The 19,068-nt window shown below is 36.8% G+C and overlaps 1 protein-coding gene across 1 annotated transcript; it reads right to left on the bottom strand.

The window, feature by feature from the left end:
* Positions 1–238: 238 nt before the first annotated feature.
* On the bottom strand, positions 239–1,357 carry LOC110919783 (ATP-dependent DNA helicase PIF1-like). The gene has a single exon (XM_022164039.1). The coding sequence runs from the start codon at positions 1,355–1,357 to the stop codon at positions 239–241; it is 1,119 nt and encodes a 372-aa protein (XP_022019731.1).
* Positions 1,358–19,068: the final 17,711 nt, after the last annotated feature.

Below are 19,068 nucleotides of genomic sequence, written 5' to 3'. Positions count from 1 at the left end.
TGTTTTGACGCTTGTCAGTTCAATTTTTAATTTTATGAACACAAGTTTCAATTTAGGAAGTTGTTCAGGAAATATAAGTCGAAATCTTCATTTTTTTAAATGTCCTATGAAATGTTTGTTTAGAGTATGAAATAATAGAAATTAATGTTAATCTAAAATAAAATAATAAAAATAAGTAAATAAATAACAAACTAAATAATTTGACATGAAAGATGTACAAAAAAAATATAAACATACTTTACAAATTTCTAAAAACTTCTTTGTATACAACATTTGATGTTGTATTTGAAAGATTACCATCACTATCTAGAATAACAACTTTGAGGCCATCTCGTCTTGTAACTCTTGATAATGCAACGTACAATTGACCATGTGTAAAGACTGGTTTTTTCAAAAACAAACCAACTCTGGAGAGAGATTGTCCTTGACTTTTGTTTATGGTCATTGCAAAAGATACCGCAAGCGGGAATTGTCTTCTTTGTAACTTAATGTGAAGTTTTTTGTCTGTAGGTATCAACGTAATTCTAGGAATATAATGACGATCTCCAATGTGACTTCCGGATATAATCTCTACCTGTATAACACGCTGGCCCAAAGAGACCACCTTTAATCGAGTTCCGTTACACAGTCCACTTTTTTGATCAATATTTCTAAGAAGCATAACCGGAACACCTACCTTCAACACTAACCTATGGTTGGGCAAACCTGAAGCTTTAATTCCATTAAGAATATCCGGTGAGCATAAACTGTCATCTAAATTCTCATTAACCATTTCTGTTGGACATATACTATCGGAACTTAGATATTGCTTTTCTTCTCCAGGAAAAACTGAGAGCAACCGGTCGTTAATTTCTTGAACAACATCATTTTTTGGAGCCAGGATTGCTCTTTGATGGAAGAAATTTTCATCATTGAAATGATCTAGAAGAGACGGATATACAAACTCTATTAACTCAGAAATGGGATCTGATGAATCTTTGATGAGAAGATCTTCGGGTATTTGTATTTTTGCATCACCGTCATTGATACCACCAACATTACCTTCCCCTATATCCAAAAGCCATTTTGCAAAGTCCCTAGTTTTCTCTATTTCAACTGAATCGTTTGAGGTACTCAACCTCAAGTTTTTTGTCAATTTAAGGACCCTGCAATTTCTCCAGATGTAAGACGAACTTAAAGAAGCATTTACAATTTGTTGTCTACTTCCACCTGGGACCACTGGTAGTATTTGTCGGAAATCTCCTCCAAAAACTATAACTTTTCCACCAAATGGTAATTCTGATGATGCTCCAGATGCAGATCTAAAGATGTCTTTTAACGGTCTGTCCAAAGCTTCAAATCCATGTTTATGTACCATTGGAGCTTCATCCCAGATAATAAGTAATGTTTCTTGTAATAAACGTGCAAGGTCGCTGTCTGGCTTTATGAAGCAAAAAGAATCCTCATCTAAATTTATAGGAATGTGAAATCAGGAGTGAGCAGTCCTCCCTCCTGATAGCAAAAGAGATGCAATTCCACTTGAAGCAACACTTAAAACAATTTTGCCTTCCGATCCTATAGATGCACATAAGGTCTTCCAAAGATATGTTTTTCTAGTTCCACCGTAACCACAAACGAAAAACACGCCTCCTTTGTTGTTATCAACTGCCGTGATGATTTCTTGATATATAACACGTTGTTCATCAGTTAGTGAAGAAAAAAGGTTATGAAACTCTTCAGCTAATATCTCCGTGTCGTAAGCCAGCTCTTCACTAAGTAAAAGATTGTTTGTGGAAGATATACAATCATGATTAGGAAAAGGCATTGTTGAAAACCTTTTCAGAGTCGAATTATTTCCGAGTAGAAACTTTTCGATCTCAAACAATGTTAGGTTTTTAATTTGATCTTCATTAAGTACTAAACCTGTACAAAATTTAAAATATTGTTAAAATGATATAAATTACATTACTATAACATTTGTATATAAAATAATATAATGGATAATACCTGGATGTTTTAAAATAAGACGTTGGTTGTAAAGAATGTCATCTGACAAGTAAGTGAATGTTCTTTCCCACACAAATTCAGGTCTAGACATACTCTCGGACATTAACATTGTACAAAATAAACTTCGTAAATAATAACCCGAGCCTGTGAAACTTGCTTCTACAATTGCTCCAACATATTCATTGTCATCATCCAAAAGGCCATATGCATAACATGCATCTCTAAAAGTAGGGTATCCAACATCATTCACTGTTCTAATATCCTCGAATGTTTTTGGACCTTTCACCTTTTCAACAAAATTCTTAAATAATAAGCTTCCCCGACAGAAGGAGAAACTGAATGAATTCTGCCGATTGAAAACCCTCTTTTTCTTTGTTTCCACATACGTTTGTTGCTTTTCCAAACAAATTTTGTAGGGAATTCGACATAAGTTAGTTGACGTGCTTCTGGGTAAGTTTGATTGCAACGAAACCACTCTAAAAACATTGAAGCAACCACTGAAGGTTTATCTAAGACATCTTCTATTTCTTCAATTTCCTCATATATAACATGTTGTTGTCCAGGAAGATGAAAAGGAAGCCTAATGACCGAAGGATTCCTATAATGTATATCATAAGAAAAAATCCGCCAAGATGCTTCACAAGCAGATATGTATCTACAACTATAATAGTCTTTGATTTCATCAACCTTCTTTTCATGCTCATTTGTTTCGTTAGTTGGTACAAAACAAACTGATGCCCTATCATGACCTTTGTTTATGTATTTAAACAAATATTTGATTGAACCAGCCTAATTGCACCACTCAACGTTGATGTGTGCTTGATATCTTTGTAAAAGTATTTTGTTGTATGGCACAACGCTTCGATTATCTAACTTGACATCTGACTTGTCAACAAAAAAACCATTGTTGCGTCTTCTATAAATAGGAAATCCATCACCATCTATGCATGTAGATTCAAGAAATTTCTTTGGAAATTTTTTAGAACACTTTCCGTCAACCATGCATGGACAGTTCATATTTTCAACGCCACAAGGACCATGAATCATGAACTCACTTACAAGAGAATATAACTCTGGATCTTTGTCTTTGTCTGGTATTTCGGCATAAATGAATGGATCGATATAATCAATTGTTGGAAGTTTGTGGTCGGCATGCATAAATAAGCACAAATGAGCATGAGGCAAGCCACGTTTTTGAAACTCCACCTGTCACACCCCAACCAATGGCGGAAACATCGGGATGAGACGAAGTGTGAAGATTGCTAGAGACATCAAAACGCTATTTGTGACAATATTTAATAAACCGATTTCATTTCATTATTCATTACAAAGAAATCAAATAACGTCAAGTTCAAAGGAAATACAATACAACATAATCAAAATTGATACAACGATTAAACCTAAACGTCTATATGTGTATCTAGGCATCAACGCTACTTCATTTCTTAGCATCATCATCCTCAACCTGTAACATGTTTAAAATAAAGTTCAATGCAAAAGCAAAGGCGAGTATACAAGTTTAAGCATAAGTATAAGTATAAGTATAAAAGTTTAAAACGAATCCACATGGCAACTTAGTTTATACGAGATCAACCTATCGTGGCATGCAATATTTCTAGCCAACCTCTGTTTACGCAAGAAAGTTTAATTAATTCAACATGACCCAAGTTTAAGGGGGCGGTGCGTTACTCCTATAGCGCTATACATGTCGAAGGGAGGCTCGTGAGAGCTAATGACTAAAACATATCACATAAGTATGGTCCACGTAAGCATCAAGTATCATAGCATAGTATTCATGTATAAGGATTGTTTTGTGCATTGCATAAAGAATAAGTTTAAGTGTAGTTTAATAGTAAAACATGTTACACCCCAAAAAGTGGTAAACATAAAAAGGGGGTTGCGAGTATACTCACAAAGTTTGCATATGTTTTCCGATTATCCAATGTGACAAAGTTGACGAGGTTGGAAGGTTGAATGCGTAAGGGTTTAAGTTCAAGCATGTTTAGAGTCGAGATTTGGAATGAAAGTGACATGAAAATATTATATCAAAATATTCATCTTCACACATAACACTTGTATGACACTTGGTAACCTCATGGGTTATAATGATTTCATGAGTCGAACACCCATAAGAATCATAACAAGGTTTAGGTCCTTAGATGATAACCTACTACTTTGACAAATGAATATGATTTCAACATCAAAGATTTGAGTGTACATAGATAGTATTTAGGTTGTATAATATACACATATTATTAAGTCCAAATGTTCAAGTATTCAAGTAAGAGGTAGAAGATTACATCTTCATTTAGGTACCTCAAGTTGAGTCATGGGTGTCATGGATGGGGTAGGAAGACAAGGCTTCCATTTAGGTACCCCTTTGATGTTCACCACTACGCTTGATGTAAAAACAACCAAGGAGGGTCATGAACTAAGGTCATTACAAGTATGTAAAGTAAACTAACTAATAGAAATCATCAAATCATGTGAGGATTGTATGTTTGGACGACCCAAGTTGTTCCATAATCACTCATGTATCAAAGACTATGTTTGACATGATTTGTGGGTTGAAACCCTAGACAAAACACCAAGTTTATGAGGTTTAATCCTCTGATTTTAAATGTCTCAACCTTGTTTTTAAGCTTAACCAACCATGGGATAAGTTGTAAGCATTGGGACATAGGTATGAGATGAGATTAACTCAAGTTTACTAAGTTTAACAAAGTTTTAGATAAAAACAGAAACGAACAGCCCACTTTGGAGCCTATTTGGGGACATTCCAGACCTTGGTTTTCCATGGAAAACCTGTGGAAATGTTCCTTAGGTCAATCCAAACAAGTAGGAAGAAGAATCGATGAAAACGGACAAGAAATGAAGAAGTTATGCTCATTTTAGTGAAGCTTGATGAATCTGCTCGAACACTGATTTGCAGCTACGATTTGGAGAGTTTTTGGAGTGATTTGATTGAGTTTGTAAAGTGTTTAGGACTTGGATTAGTGAGGTATTTATAGGGGAAGAGTTAGGTTAGGTTGGTGAGTGTTTTAATGGTGATTAGAGGCCATTGGGTGAGAGTTGGAGATGGGATTTCGTGCAAAAATCGTGGCTGTTTGAACTTTCTGCCCGCCAGACCCCCTTACGGACCGTAAGGGGTGAGGCTTACGGTCCGTAAGCCTTTGCCAGGAACAACATTTTTATTTTTTTTGATTTTAAGGATTTGTAACATGTCTAGATGTTATATATTACGTGTTTTATGTCCATTTTAGGGTATTTAAGTGTATGAGGCATGCTCTAAAGGTTACATAAGTATAAACTTAATATGATTAGGTATAAGACTTGTATGTAAGTATGGAACGAGGTATGTATGTCGTGCATTGGTATAATTATCATACGTTTGCAAGTACTACGAATATGAGTCGTTTGTTCACAAGTTAGACATATGACTATGAAAGAAGTATGTATGACACAAGTTTTATTTACGAAGCAAGTTCCGTATTTTACAACGATTACGATGAAAGAATGGTTATAAGAACAAAGATTTCCAAAGATAGAATTTCACGCAAGGTTTCTATGTGTAGGAAGTTTGAAAACGCAGGGCGTTACACCACCGTATATACAACTACAATAATAAAAAAAAATAAAAAGATTGTGTCATATAATTGATTTATAATGTTTGTTTCCGTTTAATGAGTTCATATGCATATATAACATAGTTTATTAGAAATGTCATAACAATGTAGAAACATTTAAAGAATAAAATGATGATATGAAATACCTGCTTGAAGCTTTCCAAGAATTGCATCATCCCTTAAGTCTTTGATAATGGAATCCAACTTCATTTTAAATAATCGACATAAAATATCAGGTCTGTCTTCCGGGTTAAGAGTTGTGTCTTTAAGAAACCTCTTCACTTCAGGCCATTTTGGGTTACTTGTGATTGTTATGAAAAAATCTGGATATCCATACCATTTACAAAGTGACATGGCATCTAAATAATTTTGAAACATGTACCGTGCACTACCAGTAAAAGAGGAAGGTAATATAACACGCTGGCCGATTTTGGAGACATCACTTTTTCCTTGATTTTTAACAGAACATAAATTCTCATAAGTCTCGCGTCTTAATTTCTTTTGTTGAGTACGTATGTATAAGAGCCTTTCACTTTCAATCATAGTATACGCATCAACCAAAAATTGTTGAAAAAGCCTTCTGGAATTAAGAATCAAAGAAAAAGTATTTACTCTGTCTTGGATTCTATAACAAAAGTATTCTCTCATTGTGCATGTATGTCTTTTACTGATGGTTGAAGTAGAAACATCGCGATGAAGGATATCAATTCTATAACCATCATCACCGTACACAAAAAGTAGGGGATATTGAAGAGCTAAATAAGAAGGATGTAGTTCACTAATACGTTGGAGATAACCTTCTTTAGTCTTGACAATAATATCTCTAGGTTCAAACGAAGTGTCAATATCTCCAACTACTAAAGCAGCAACTTCGGAAGCAGTTGGCAAGTTATATGTCCTCCCATCTTGATTCCTTTTTGCAATAAGGCGTATCTTTAGATTTGTATGAGGATTGCTTCAAAAACAATCTCGAGCCATTCTATAAGACTTAACCAACTCATTGTGTGAATCTAACATTACCTTCAAATCTTGAATAATTTCAAAATCCAAATTTTCTGTACTTGATGTGGAGACTTTTTTGGTTTGCCTAATTGGAATAAATACAATATAAAGTAAATAAGGTTAGATAAAAAAACTGTATTTTAGCTAAATGAAATTTTATAAATGATTTAGGAAACATACCCTAAAGCGGTTTGTCTGTTTGCAACCTCATTCTCAGTGTCATATATATATAACTGAGAGAATTTAGGCTTTGATCCATCCGTTGGTAGAAGACTTCCAATAGTATGATAATTTTCACCGCTAAGTCTGAATACAAAGGGAGAATTACCTTTGTTAATGGAGGAATCTACTTTTCCACCCATGGAAGTAAAAGAAAACATTGAGTTGTAACGACGAATGTTTTTCAAAAAATGTTTGCTTTTTGAATCCAAAGAAGTATAAAGACTTTTATAATCAGAGGGGGGGTCCTTGAAATCTGGAAGTTTGACTTTGCTGTAACCACAAGATAGAGAAAAGCTTGATTTAGTCTTTCTTTGATAACTTCTTAAGACTTCATCCTTCCATAATTTTGCATGGCATGTTTCACATATATGACTTTGATCACCATGATCCAAGTAATCTGTTAATGGCATTGTTTAATTTGATTAGTATATAATTATAATATAGTATTCTAAAAGTGAAACTTATAAATAAAGATATTATAAATCGAATATTACCTTTTGATTTGCCACAAAATATGTCTGTAATAATTTCTCCGTTAAGATGGTGTTCTTCTCGCAAATTGTTGGATGAAGATGCTTGAATATCGTTATTTAACGTAGATGTACCTGAAAAAAGAATTCATATTTTACATTTGTTCATATAAATATAAACATAGATAATGTAAAATAGTTTGAATTTATATTTTGCAATTAAAATATGTCAGTACCTAGTATACTTTCAGATAATTTGATAGATGTTTGTGTACTTGAACTTTGAAAGTTTACAGATGTAGATTTATAGGTTGGTTTTTTTCTATCCAGATATCGTTTTCTGATGCTCCGACAAAACTTGGGGCTAGTGTAATCAGCGTTGGTGATTGAAGCTGTGACACATAGAATGTTGTATATAAAAACAAAAACTAAATGGAAATATGTAGTTTTTTAATGACGGATTAAATAGAAAATATATTTATATATACCATTTGTAATATCTGATAGCGGAGGAGTATAATAGACATCTGAAGAAGTAACAATGGTATGTTGATTTTGAATTGATTGATAAGGATTAACCACTTCCTTCCCATAAATGACACTTCTGTTATTTGGTAATTTGTTGGAACTAAGTTGGATATTTTGCAAACCTGCTTTAACATATCAAACATTGAGTATTTTAATAATAATGTACAAATATTATTTACAGGAATTAAAAATGTTAATTATATATGGTCTTACTAATGAACATTATCTTTAAAATATATGTTATTATTAACAAAAAAACTTGTAAACATATACATTACCTTTTAAATTGTTGTTGGATTTTCTTTTATCCATCTCTTTTTTTCTCATAGGTCTTCTTTCTTTACAATCTATAATGACATTAGACATTTAAGTTATGATTGAATAAGTAATAAGTAAAAAAGTTAAATATATACCATTTGAAATGTTAGATAGCGGACTTCGAATTTGTACGTCTGAATACAAAAAATAATATGCAATTTTTCATTAGTTTCAAATAATTGATTTATAATTTGTAAAATAAAATATTGAATGACATATATGAGAATGTATTGAAAATATGACCTATGATTGTGGAACTAAAATCAGAGACTTGTCCTTTTTTGGCTGCCATATGCAATTTCCTTTTCTTTCGCATAAGCTTTGCTTCAAAAGATCGATCGTTTTGATCTGTGGAAAATAAAACATAAGTGAAAATAATAAACTTACCTAGAGTAAACAATAAAACACGTTTGGCGATAAATCAAAAAAGAACTTATTGAGTTGTTACATTTTAAAAATAAATTATAAGTAAACAAATACTTTGATATTCAAGAAATTTTGTATGTTAAAAGTGTATAAACCTCACAACTAATGTATCTAAAATGGTGCTTTAAATGTGGCTTTTTAAAAAAAAAACTACATAGTTGTATACGTCCTTGTCAAAGTCAATACCAAACATTATACCCTTATACAATTAGCAACTTAGGTTATGTCCTATTTGTTTAAAAGTCACACCCTTTAGTTCATGTTACTCACACCTTTTCATGTTGCTACATAATAATAATAATTATATAATTATATAACCCTACAAAAAGTAACTTGGAATGCCTTAGGGTAACTCAAAAGTTGTGTCTCTTTACACATAACCCTTAACTAATACCTTATATAACCATACAAAAAATAATTTGGGGTGCCTTAGAGTAACTAAAAAGTTGTGTCTCTTTACACATAACCCTTAACTAATACCATTGCCTTAATAAATACATAAACCCAAACCAACATGTAAAAGTAACTTAGGGTGTTTTAAGGTAACTCAAAAGTTGTGTCTCTTTACACATAACCTTTAACTAATACCCTTGCCTTAATAAACACATAACCCAACAACATGTCCCAATATACACACCCCTTAAATATTAACTCCCAAACCAACATGTCCCAATATACACCCTTAACTAATATCCTTGCCTTAATAAACACATAACCGAACCCAACATGTCCCACTATACACACCCCTTATGTATATCACACTTTAACAAAAAGTCACAATGGTTTGGATCACACCCCTTTAAAAAGTCACAATCCTTCAAACTATTTTTATATATATCACATCTTTACAAAAAGTCATAACCCTTCATATATTTACAAAAAGTCACAACCCATCACACCTCTTCAAAAAGTCACAATATTTCAAACTACTTTTATGTATATCACACTATTACAAAAAGTCACAACCCTTCAAACTACTTTTAAATATTTCATACCCCTTACCAACTTGAGGTTTATACCCCATTCGTTTAAAAGTTGCATTGATTAGAAATTCTATGGATAAGTTTCTACCTCTTCGTTTAAAAGTTGCGTCGATTAGTAATCATATATATAAATTTGTATCTCTTCATGTAAAAATTCAAAATTTGTGTTTTATTTAAATATGTAGATTTTGTTCAACAAAATTTAATAGCCTTCGTACTGTGTTCATCCACAATTATTCACTATTGAAGTTACAGGTACATCACTTTTATTGTGTTCCTTCGAATAAACTATGTTCATTCGATTTTACTGTGTTCATTTAAATCCTATATTCCGTGTTCATGGTTGCAATTAGGGTAAATTATAATTAGTGAAAATTTTTTCACCCTCTCCACTTGAAATTAGGATTACTGTAGCGTTCTTATGATCCTCATATCAAATGATTATATTTATGTGTTTCTGTATGTTATTTTGTTGGGGGCAAATTGGTTGTTTGCATAATTGCGGACCACAATTTGAGTAAAAAGCATGAATGATCCCTATTTTATTAGCATGTATTTATGCTTTTCAGATTGTACAAGATATAAATATTTCGCTTACTTTTATTTATGTTTCTCAGATTATAGAAGATATCTACATTAGGGTTTAGGGAGTGGTTAAACACTTGAAAGTGATAAACTTTAAAATCAACCAATGAGAGTGTGCCATGTCATGCTGTCACACCCCCAAATTACCACCTAGGGCATGTCCCTAATGGAGGTGCAACGATCCAACAAAGAGCCACCAATCATATCAAACACAAGTAATAATGTATTGAAATACTCAATTGAAAGAAATGTATTGTTTGTAGATTAAACCAAAACCAAAGTATTGAGCGGAAGCATAAATGTATAAGTGTGTAAATGTATCAAAACCAAATCAATGTAATTGTTTATCATGACCACAACCACTCCAGCAGCATCAGACGGCAAGTTCCCAAGTTCCTTCAATGATTACCTACAAGCATGTAAACAAGTGTGTCAGACTACGCTGGTGAGTTCAAGGTTTGTGTTCGTTTACCAAGTTGTGTTACCAATCATGTGAGTAAAACAGTTTACAAGACGATATGTTGTTTGTTGTATGATGTTTGATGTCTCGATGTTTCGATGTTTCGATGTTGTTATTACTCGATTACCGTATGTGGCTACTAGATGTGAATGCCCAACCCCAATGCCTCCATTTAGGCATTGGTCATGATGTCAAGGTATCAAACAACCTTGAATAGATGTAAGGGGTCTTATATATACACGATGAGAATGCCCAACCCCAATGCCTCCATTTAGGCATTGGTCATGAAGTCCAGGTAATTAGTTCACGCCCGTCCTTTCGGCCCGGTGTGAGGGTGCCAAACCTAATAGCGCTATCAACTAAATACCTCGTTGCTTCTTCAGCAACACGGTAGATGTACGGGGTCTTACATGATTTATACTGTGTTCAATAACCAACATCCCAATTAAACAGTTACCCAGTATTCCCTTCAGAAACGTTTACCAGATGTCCCAAACCACCGGGACGCATGCTTAGAAAAGTGCAGTGAACTCACCTTGGTTTGCTCGGTTTGTATTAATTACCCGTCCAGTTGGTCAACCCCAAATCCTATCGTGGTTACCAATTGGCATTAGTTTTTCATATCACACAAGTCATACGTTTTCACACAGTCTTTCACATAAAATTACACAGTTTGCATGCAGCTCATAACGAATTATCACACTAGGCCACATCTCATGTATATACCATGCATTCATCAAACAGTGAGGTTGTCATGTACAATTCTAAGAACCCCAATACGAACCAACTTCAAAGCATTAACCACCCCATTTCAGTTTATGAGGAATTAGTAACGTGACCTACCCATTAACATTTACAAACCCTTGGGCCCCTACCATGCCCACTGTTATACCCATCAACTAATTACCAAGATCATACTCATACTCATTCCTCACCAATCCGAATAAAACACATCGATTACTATCAGTACATAACTTTCCTACGTGAACTAAACATTACAAGCATGCACACATTCAGATCCATATAACAAGCTCATATTTCAATCAGCACAGAGACGGAGCACCATGTGTGTGGCGAAACTCGATGTTTCGTCGAGTTGGAACATGTGACGAAACTTGATGTTTCGTCGGAGAACAATCATCTCCTACACAGACAACCCTAATCACGTTTACAGCCGATCACATCATCATTAACAGTTTGCATTCAACGGTTTAATTAAATCATCAATCATTCATTACATCAATTATCCAAACAGAATCACATTAAATCGCTATTGTTACGGACCTAACACAATATAACCGAGCCCGCAATTACCTACCTATCTTGATTTATTTATTGTATGTAATCCTAGCAAACAATCACCAAGTCATCATTAATCGTTCATGTCAACTGTTAAGTGTATATTCATGTTTTACTTTTTAATCACACTCATGCAACACAACATGTAATCACATATTCTAACAAAACTAAAGTTATGCACACACATACCAGTTATTAGAGTGAGAGGGATGAAAGATTCCGCAGAAGGTCGGGCTTCGTCGAAAGTGTATTGTCGTCGGCTTCAAGGGGAAGTACTAGGGTTAATATGGTTTCTAAACTACACTTACGTATCCCTAGTTCCACATATATGCGAAATCCACAAGGGTTGGGCCAAGTGATTCGGGCCTGGTAGCATGTGTGTGATCAATATAATAATCATTCAAGAGTTATCGGTCACTCAACTCAACTTTCAAACAAATCAGGTGATGAATGAGTTTTATTGGGCCGAGTTCTTGACTGCACAATTATTATACACACATGGGCCGATTAATGCTTTTAAAAGTGATTATTATGAATTTCGCCGACAAAATAAAGAATCACATGCACACTTTTTTTTTAATGAGTCTGATCATGCATTTTTTTAAGGATATAATTGGACCATTAGTAATGATGGCCGACAAGACTATGCAACAAATAGCATTTGATATAATTCTTGGCACAATTTAATCATAGATAAGGTTAGTTGTTTTGGCGGCTCATTAATCAACTCAATAGCTCATCAATTGTATTAATTCAAAGGGTAGATGCACGGTACTCCTGACCGCGGAAGGGATCCTCCTTCCTAAGCTAGTGACCTAGTAACGCTGCCTGACGGTTAATACCCTATCGGGTGGGCATTTTGGTTGAACCAGGGGGCTCGAACTTGCCCACACTAGTTTGTAACAGGTGCTGGTGGCCACTGGGACACCCCAAGTGGTTATCAATTGTATTAATTCAATGTTTGCATGTGAGTAACAGTTAATGTAGCCCATGTGAGAATCATAACATTCAAGCGGCCCAATAAGACTTTATTGTTTGAAATCATTGTCAGGTCCATGCTTCGAGTAAATGTTACTACTAACATCTAACAACTCACTTATCAGTCCAAACATAATAACTATTTCAATCATTCACATATCGCACTCATGTTACGACACAAAACGAATCGTGACAACAAGTTATACATAGAAAAGAACCTTGAGATTTCGGGTTGTCACATCATCCCCAATTTGAAAGAAATTTCGTCCCGAAATTTGATAAGCAATCCAAAGAAGTGAAGTGATAAATCAAGATTACTGCAGATTTTCCTCGGGTGCCACATCATCCCCAACTTGAAATGGAATTTCGTCCCGAAATTCACCAGTGATATCAGAATTAGGTTGATCAGTAGGGAAGAGTTGAGAATATTTGAGCTTCATCTGATCCTCGCGCTCCCACGTGAACTCCAGTCCACGTCTTGAGTTCCAACGAACTCTTACAATCGGGATTCGACCCTGCTAACGGATCTTGATATTCTAGCCCACGATTTCAGTAGATCCCTCAACAACTGCAACCTGTCATTAACCTCAGACTTTACTAAGGGTAGCACGAGCGTTTCATCGGATAAACACTGCCTTAGATTCGAGACATAAATGATATCATACACGTTATCCAATTCATCAGATAACTCGAGTTTGTAGGCGGCGTGAGCAATTCTTTCCAGAATTCCGAATAACTCACCGTAACGTAAATTAAGTTTGCCACGCTTCCCAAGCGTACCACACCCTCCCAGGGTGAGATTTTTAACATGATACGACCATCTACAACTAACTCCTAGTGTTTCCTAAGCTTATCGTCTTCCCTGACGGCCACTCGATGCCGCCAAACAATTTCCAATCCAAGCAATCTTCCCAAAAGTTTCGAGTACAAGTGCTGGACCCGTGTTTAGGTGGTCATCCACCTCAATCCACGAAGAAATTGGCATTATCATTCAAGCAATGCCCCAAACATAATTGTCTGAATACTAGAAGTGTAACAGCTACAGTAGAACTCAGCCAAAAGTATACGTCCTTCCAATTTACACCAAGTTAATCTCACACATGCTCGCAGCATGTCTTTGAGTGTCTGGGGGGTTGTTTACTCAAACCGTTCGTCCTATGTTGACAAGTAATACTCATGTCTATACGCGAGTCAAGGGTGTTGTGTATCGTTTGTCATAAATCAGGTATAGCTCAAAATAGGAGGTAATAGGAGTTGGCACCTCGTGCCTATAAGCCGCCTCTCTCAGAGGAACATTCGCAACTTGTGAAGACTCGTCAGTTCCTTGTTTGCAAGCAAGTGTGTTGGTAATGTGAGACCGTCAACGATAACCCAGGTGATAATGTTTCCATTTTGAGTTGTAAGTAGACTAGAGACAAAATCCATGGCAGTCTGTTCTCATTTCCATATATGTGCTCTGATTGCTAATATCCCACCTTGACTTTCCCACATGTCAAACATCGTTCCCATGCATGACTATGTGGGCCTTCAGGCACGGTCACCCACACATGGTCTTCAGGTTTTAATACATCCTATCGAAACTCCGACGAATAGGATATTCGAGAGCTGTATGCATCACATGCACCAGTTTCCCAAGGTTGTCGTATAGTGAGGTTCATATTCGTTCCATGAAGTAGCATATATCGTCCGACCTGCCAAAGGTTGCTTCCCCATGCCCCGCATGGGTTAATCTTGAGAACTCTCTTCCTTCAGTTCTTTAGTTTGAGCAAGGCGAGTCTGATCAGGTATGTTAGGGTCGATATCAGGCTGCAAAGCTCGTGCACGTCCAGGTTTCACGGTCGTATTCATTCAAAAGTTCCATCCAGCGGTGTCATCACATGTTTAGCTCACACGGGAGGCCCTTGTGATCGGTCTAGGTAGTGCATTTGGTACCGTCCAAGTAATGCCTCCAACTTAAATCCAAAGATTAGGGCTTCCACCGCAGGTCGTGACTCGTGCAGTTCTTCCTGTAAGTCCATTACATAAGTCATCACTTTCTCGTGTTGCGTCGGGGTGTAAACGTTGCAGAGTTGGGATTCGAAAGCTGAAAAGACGTCCTCCTATTTTGTCTTTCACGAACACAGCACCCTACTGTGCTAAAGAGATTTAATCTGCGCGATCTTCGAAAATCTTGTGGTGAATCTGCGATAGAGTCTAGTGTGACCAAGAAATTGCTGCATCCTCGAAGGGATCTTTGGTTTCGAACAAGATCTAACGAAATGGGTCTTTAGCGAGATCCACGTGTATCCCCACTTCGTTGATCATATGATTAAGAAAGTGTACCTCCCAAATCCTGAAGTCACACATAGGTAGACTTCACGTGGAGTTGCTCCTCCCCTAGGAGCTCTAGGATAAAATACAGGTGTCGTTCATGGTGTTCCTTTCTCCTGGAAATGATTTATGATATCATCAATAAACACGGTCGATTCATGTGGTCCACAAAGCTGCTGGTGTGTTGATCAATCCAAAGGTCGAGGAATACGAAGTTGTAATGGCCGCATAGCGTTCGATATGTCGTTTAAGAACATTCTCCTCTTGGTCTTCCGTCACTACATGATCGAGGCAAACAGTTCTTGATTGTCACCTTGTTGAGTTCTGGATAATCGGTACACATACGAAAAGGCGTATCTCCACAAATATAACTGTGGCTCCCCAAAGTGAAAACTAGGTCCTACAAAACTCCTCCCCAACTGTTTCTGTAGTTGATTAGACAATTCTTGCAACCCTCCTGGTGCAAGATGGTAAGAGTGCGTGTACTCAGGGCTGCCCCTGGCGTGAGATCAGGCTGAGATTTCGCCTAACAGTCGTTGAAGTAAACCCGAAAGTTCCTTGGGTAGCACACCGAAAGGAATCACGAATGATTGGTGGATCATCGATCCTCTGTTCCCTTAGCCCTAACATCAGTAACGGTTGCTAGTATAGTGGCGTAATCCCTCCGTAGACACTTCTGGCCTTCATAGCTGAAATGGCGCTATCCTTTGTACCACTCTGACGCTTTAGAACAAATAACGATTTTCCACACAAAATTTTGTCCTCACTGGTGTATCTGAGTGATCTCTGGATAACCAATCCACACTAACTACTGTATTGCAACCATCAAGGGTAGTAGAAGGAAGGTTGACGTCGAACACTTGTCCCACATGGTCGAGTTTACATCGCAGCGGACATATGAGGTTTCATTTGACTTATCATCCCTTATTGCCACAACAAGTTCGGTTTCAAGAAACATCAGGGCAAACAGATCGGAGACGAAGCGAACAGCTACCCATCCAAGCTATCGTGTTGCTATTACGCCTGGTATAGTCTATGCCAATACCAAGTGTCCTTCCATGAGCTTCATTTCCAGTGTTGTTTTCGTCACGAGAATTTCCAGTACTGCCGTCGTTCCCTTGGTTGTTGCTGTCTTGATTGACCAACGGCCAATCCATGTGGTAAACGTTTTTCACTCCCATAGTGAGGACTACTATTATGAGTACCCTGATGTTGTCGTAACTGTTACTTCTGCTTATTGTTTCATGAAGCGGAGTCCTATGATCCTCCACTGACAGGATCCATCTTCTACTGTTCTGTGCCACGTTCTAAGATGCTACTCATTGTGCTGACAGCGGTGCATTCCACACCGTATTCGATTGTCATTACTTACGTTCCGAGTGATTCGTAAAAGTTGACTCCCATGAGTCACTGGCAGAGGTTAAAGAGTCGATTGTATTCTATTCGTTGGTGTTCGCTGCCGGTCATCGGAGTCGTCCAATGTTTGAGGTTGGTGAAGTACTACATTTACCCTCTCATCCAACGATGTTGCAAGTTGTCTATGTATTACACAGTCTGTTGCGAGGGCGTTACAGAAATGGTCGTGATTCGAGATTCGAGACGTCAATATGTCAAGTTCCAACAAACGAAGAAAAATGGAAAGATATAGATCGTTTATCGTTGTGCATCACCCCACTCGGGGATGTTCGTATAAGCACCTAGCACTCTACACAGTCCACTAGGCGTTCAGTTAGGTGTTCAGGTAATACTCGATAGCATCGGAATTCGAAAGGTTTCAAAGGAAAAATGGAAAGATCACATTCGTGTAGGAGACAATCTCGACTATTTCTCCTATAGGTTATCAGGTTTCGCATCGATCAAATGATAGTTCAGAATGAGAAAAAAAATCAAGTATCACCTTAAAGTCTACAACTTTCAAGTTCACATACAGTAGGGGAGATTCCCTCTTGCACTCGTTAAGCCTCATTGGGAATTGCATGCACCACGCATTATTATTATGTGTGCACCCATGATAATAAGGCGGTTTGCATGCTCCTCTCGACGCTTCTTAACTTATGTTCTAAGTTTCTCCCACTCCAATCAACACAGGTATGTACTAACAGCAAAACTAGGATTTACAAGATGCAAGTGTTGTGTTATGCTATCGACATGTCATGATATCTATCTTGTTGTATCGTGCATGCTATGTGTATAGATATGTCTACTAAACATGTGATGTATACTGTAACGAGGAACGAACCTTGCAATCTGAAGCTGAGTGTCATGGTCATCGTTTGGATCAATTCGGTTATAGTCTGGTTTTATGAAAACGTTTTAAAACCAAGTTCTCTATAACCAGTGTCTCTGATACCAAACTGTCACACCCCCAAATTACCACCTAGGGCATGTCCCTAATGGAGGTGCAACGATCCAACAAAGAGCCACCAATCATATCAAACACAAGTAATAATGTATTGAAATACTCAATTGAAAGAAATGTATTGTTTGTAGATTAAACCAAAACCAAAGTATTGAGCGGAAGCATAAATGTATAAGTGTGTAAATGTATCAAAACCAAATCAATGTAATTGTTTATCATGACCACAACCACTCCAGCAGCATCAGACGGCAAGTTCCCAAGTTCCTTCAATGATTACCTACAAGCATGTAAACAAGTGTGTCAGACTACGCTGGTGAGTTCAAGGTTTGTGTTCGTTTACCAAGTTGTGTTACCAATCATGTGAGTAAAACAGTTTACAAGACGATATGTTGTTTGTTGTATGATGTTTGATGTCTCGATGTTTCGATGTTTCGATGTTTCGATGTTGTTATTACTCGATTACCGTATGTGGCTACTAGATGTGAATGCCCAACCCCAATGCCTCCATTTAGGCATTGGTCATGATGTCAAGGTATCAAACAACCTTGAATAGATGTAAGGGGTCTTATATATACACGATGAGAATGCCCAACCCCAATGCCTCCATTTAGGCATTGGTCATGAAGTCCAGGTAATTAGTTCACGCCCGTCCTTTCGGCCCGGTGTGAGGGTGCCAAACCTAATAGCGCTATCAACTAAATACCTCGTTGCTTCTTCAGCAACACGGTAGATGTACGGGGTCTTACATGATTTATACTGTGTTCAATAACCAACATCCCAATTAAACAGTTACCCAGTATTCCCTTCAGAAACGTTTACCAGATGTCCCAAACCACCGGGACGCATGCTTAGAAAAGTGCAGTGAACTCACCTTGGTTTGCTCGGTTTGTATTAATTACCCGTCCAGTTGGTCAACCCCAAATCCTATCGTGGTTACCAATTGGCATTAGTTTTTCATATCACACAAGTCATACGTTTTCACACAGTCTTTCACATAAAATTACACAGTTTGCATGCAGCTCATAACGAATTATCACACTAGGCCACATCTCATGTATATACCATGCATTCATCAAACAGTGAGGTTGTCATGTACAATTCTAAGAACCCCAATACGAACCAACTTCAAAGCATTAACCACCCCATTTCAGTTTATGAGGAATTAGTAACGTGACCTACCCATTAACATTTACAAACCCTTGGGCCCCTACCATGCCCACTGTTATACCCATCAACTAATTACCAAGATCATACTCATACTCATTCCTCACCAATCCGAATAAAACACATCGATTACTATCAGTACATAACTTTCCTACGTGAACTAAACATTACAAGCATGCACACATTCAGATCCATATAACAAGCTCATATTTCAATCAGCACAGAGACGGAGCACCATGTGTGTGGCGAAACTCGATGTTTCGTCGAGTTGGAACATGTGACGAAACTTGATGTTTCGTCGGAGAACAATCATCTCCTACACAGACAACCCTAATCACGTTTACAGCCGATC

Source organism: Helianthus annuus, chromosome 16, assembly GCF_002127325.2.
Source record: "Helianthus annuus cultivar XRQ/B chromosome 16, HanXRQr2.0-SUNRISE, whole genome shotgun sequence".
Lineage (NCBI taxonomy): Eukaryota > Viridiplantae > Streptophyta > Magnoliopsida > Asterales > Asteraceae > Helianthus > Helianthus annuus.
The sequence above is the reverse complement of the archived record's forward strand: the minus strand, read 5'-3'. Positions and strand labels throughout refer to the sequence as shown.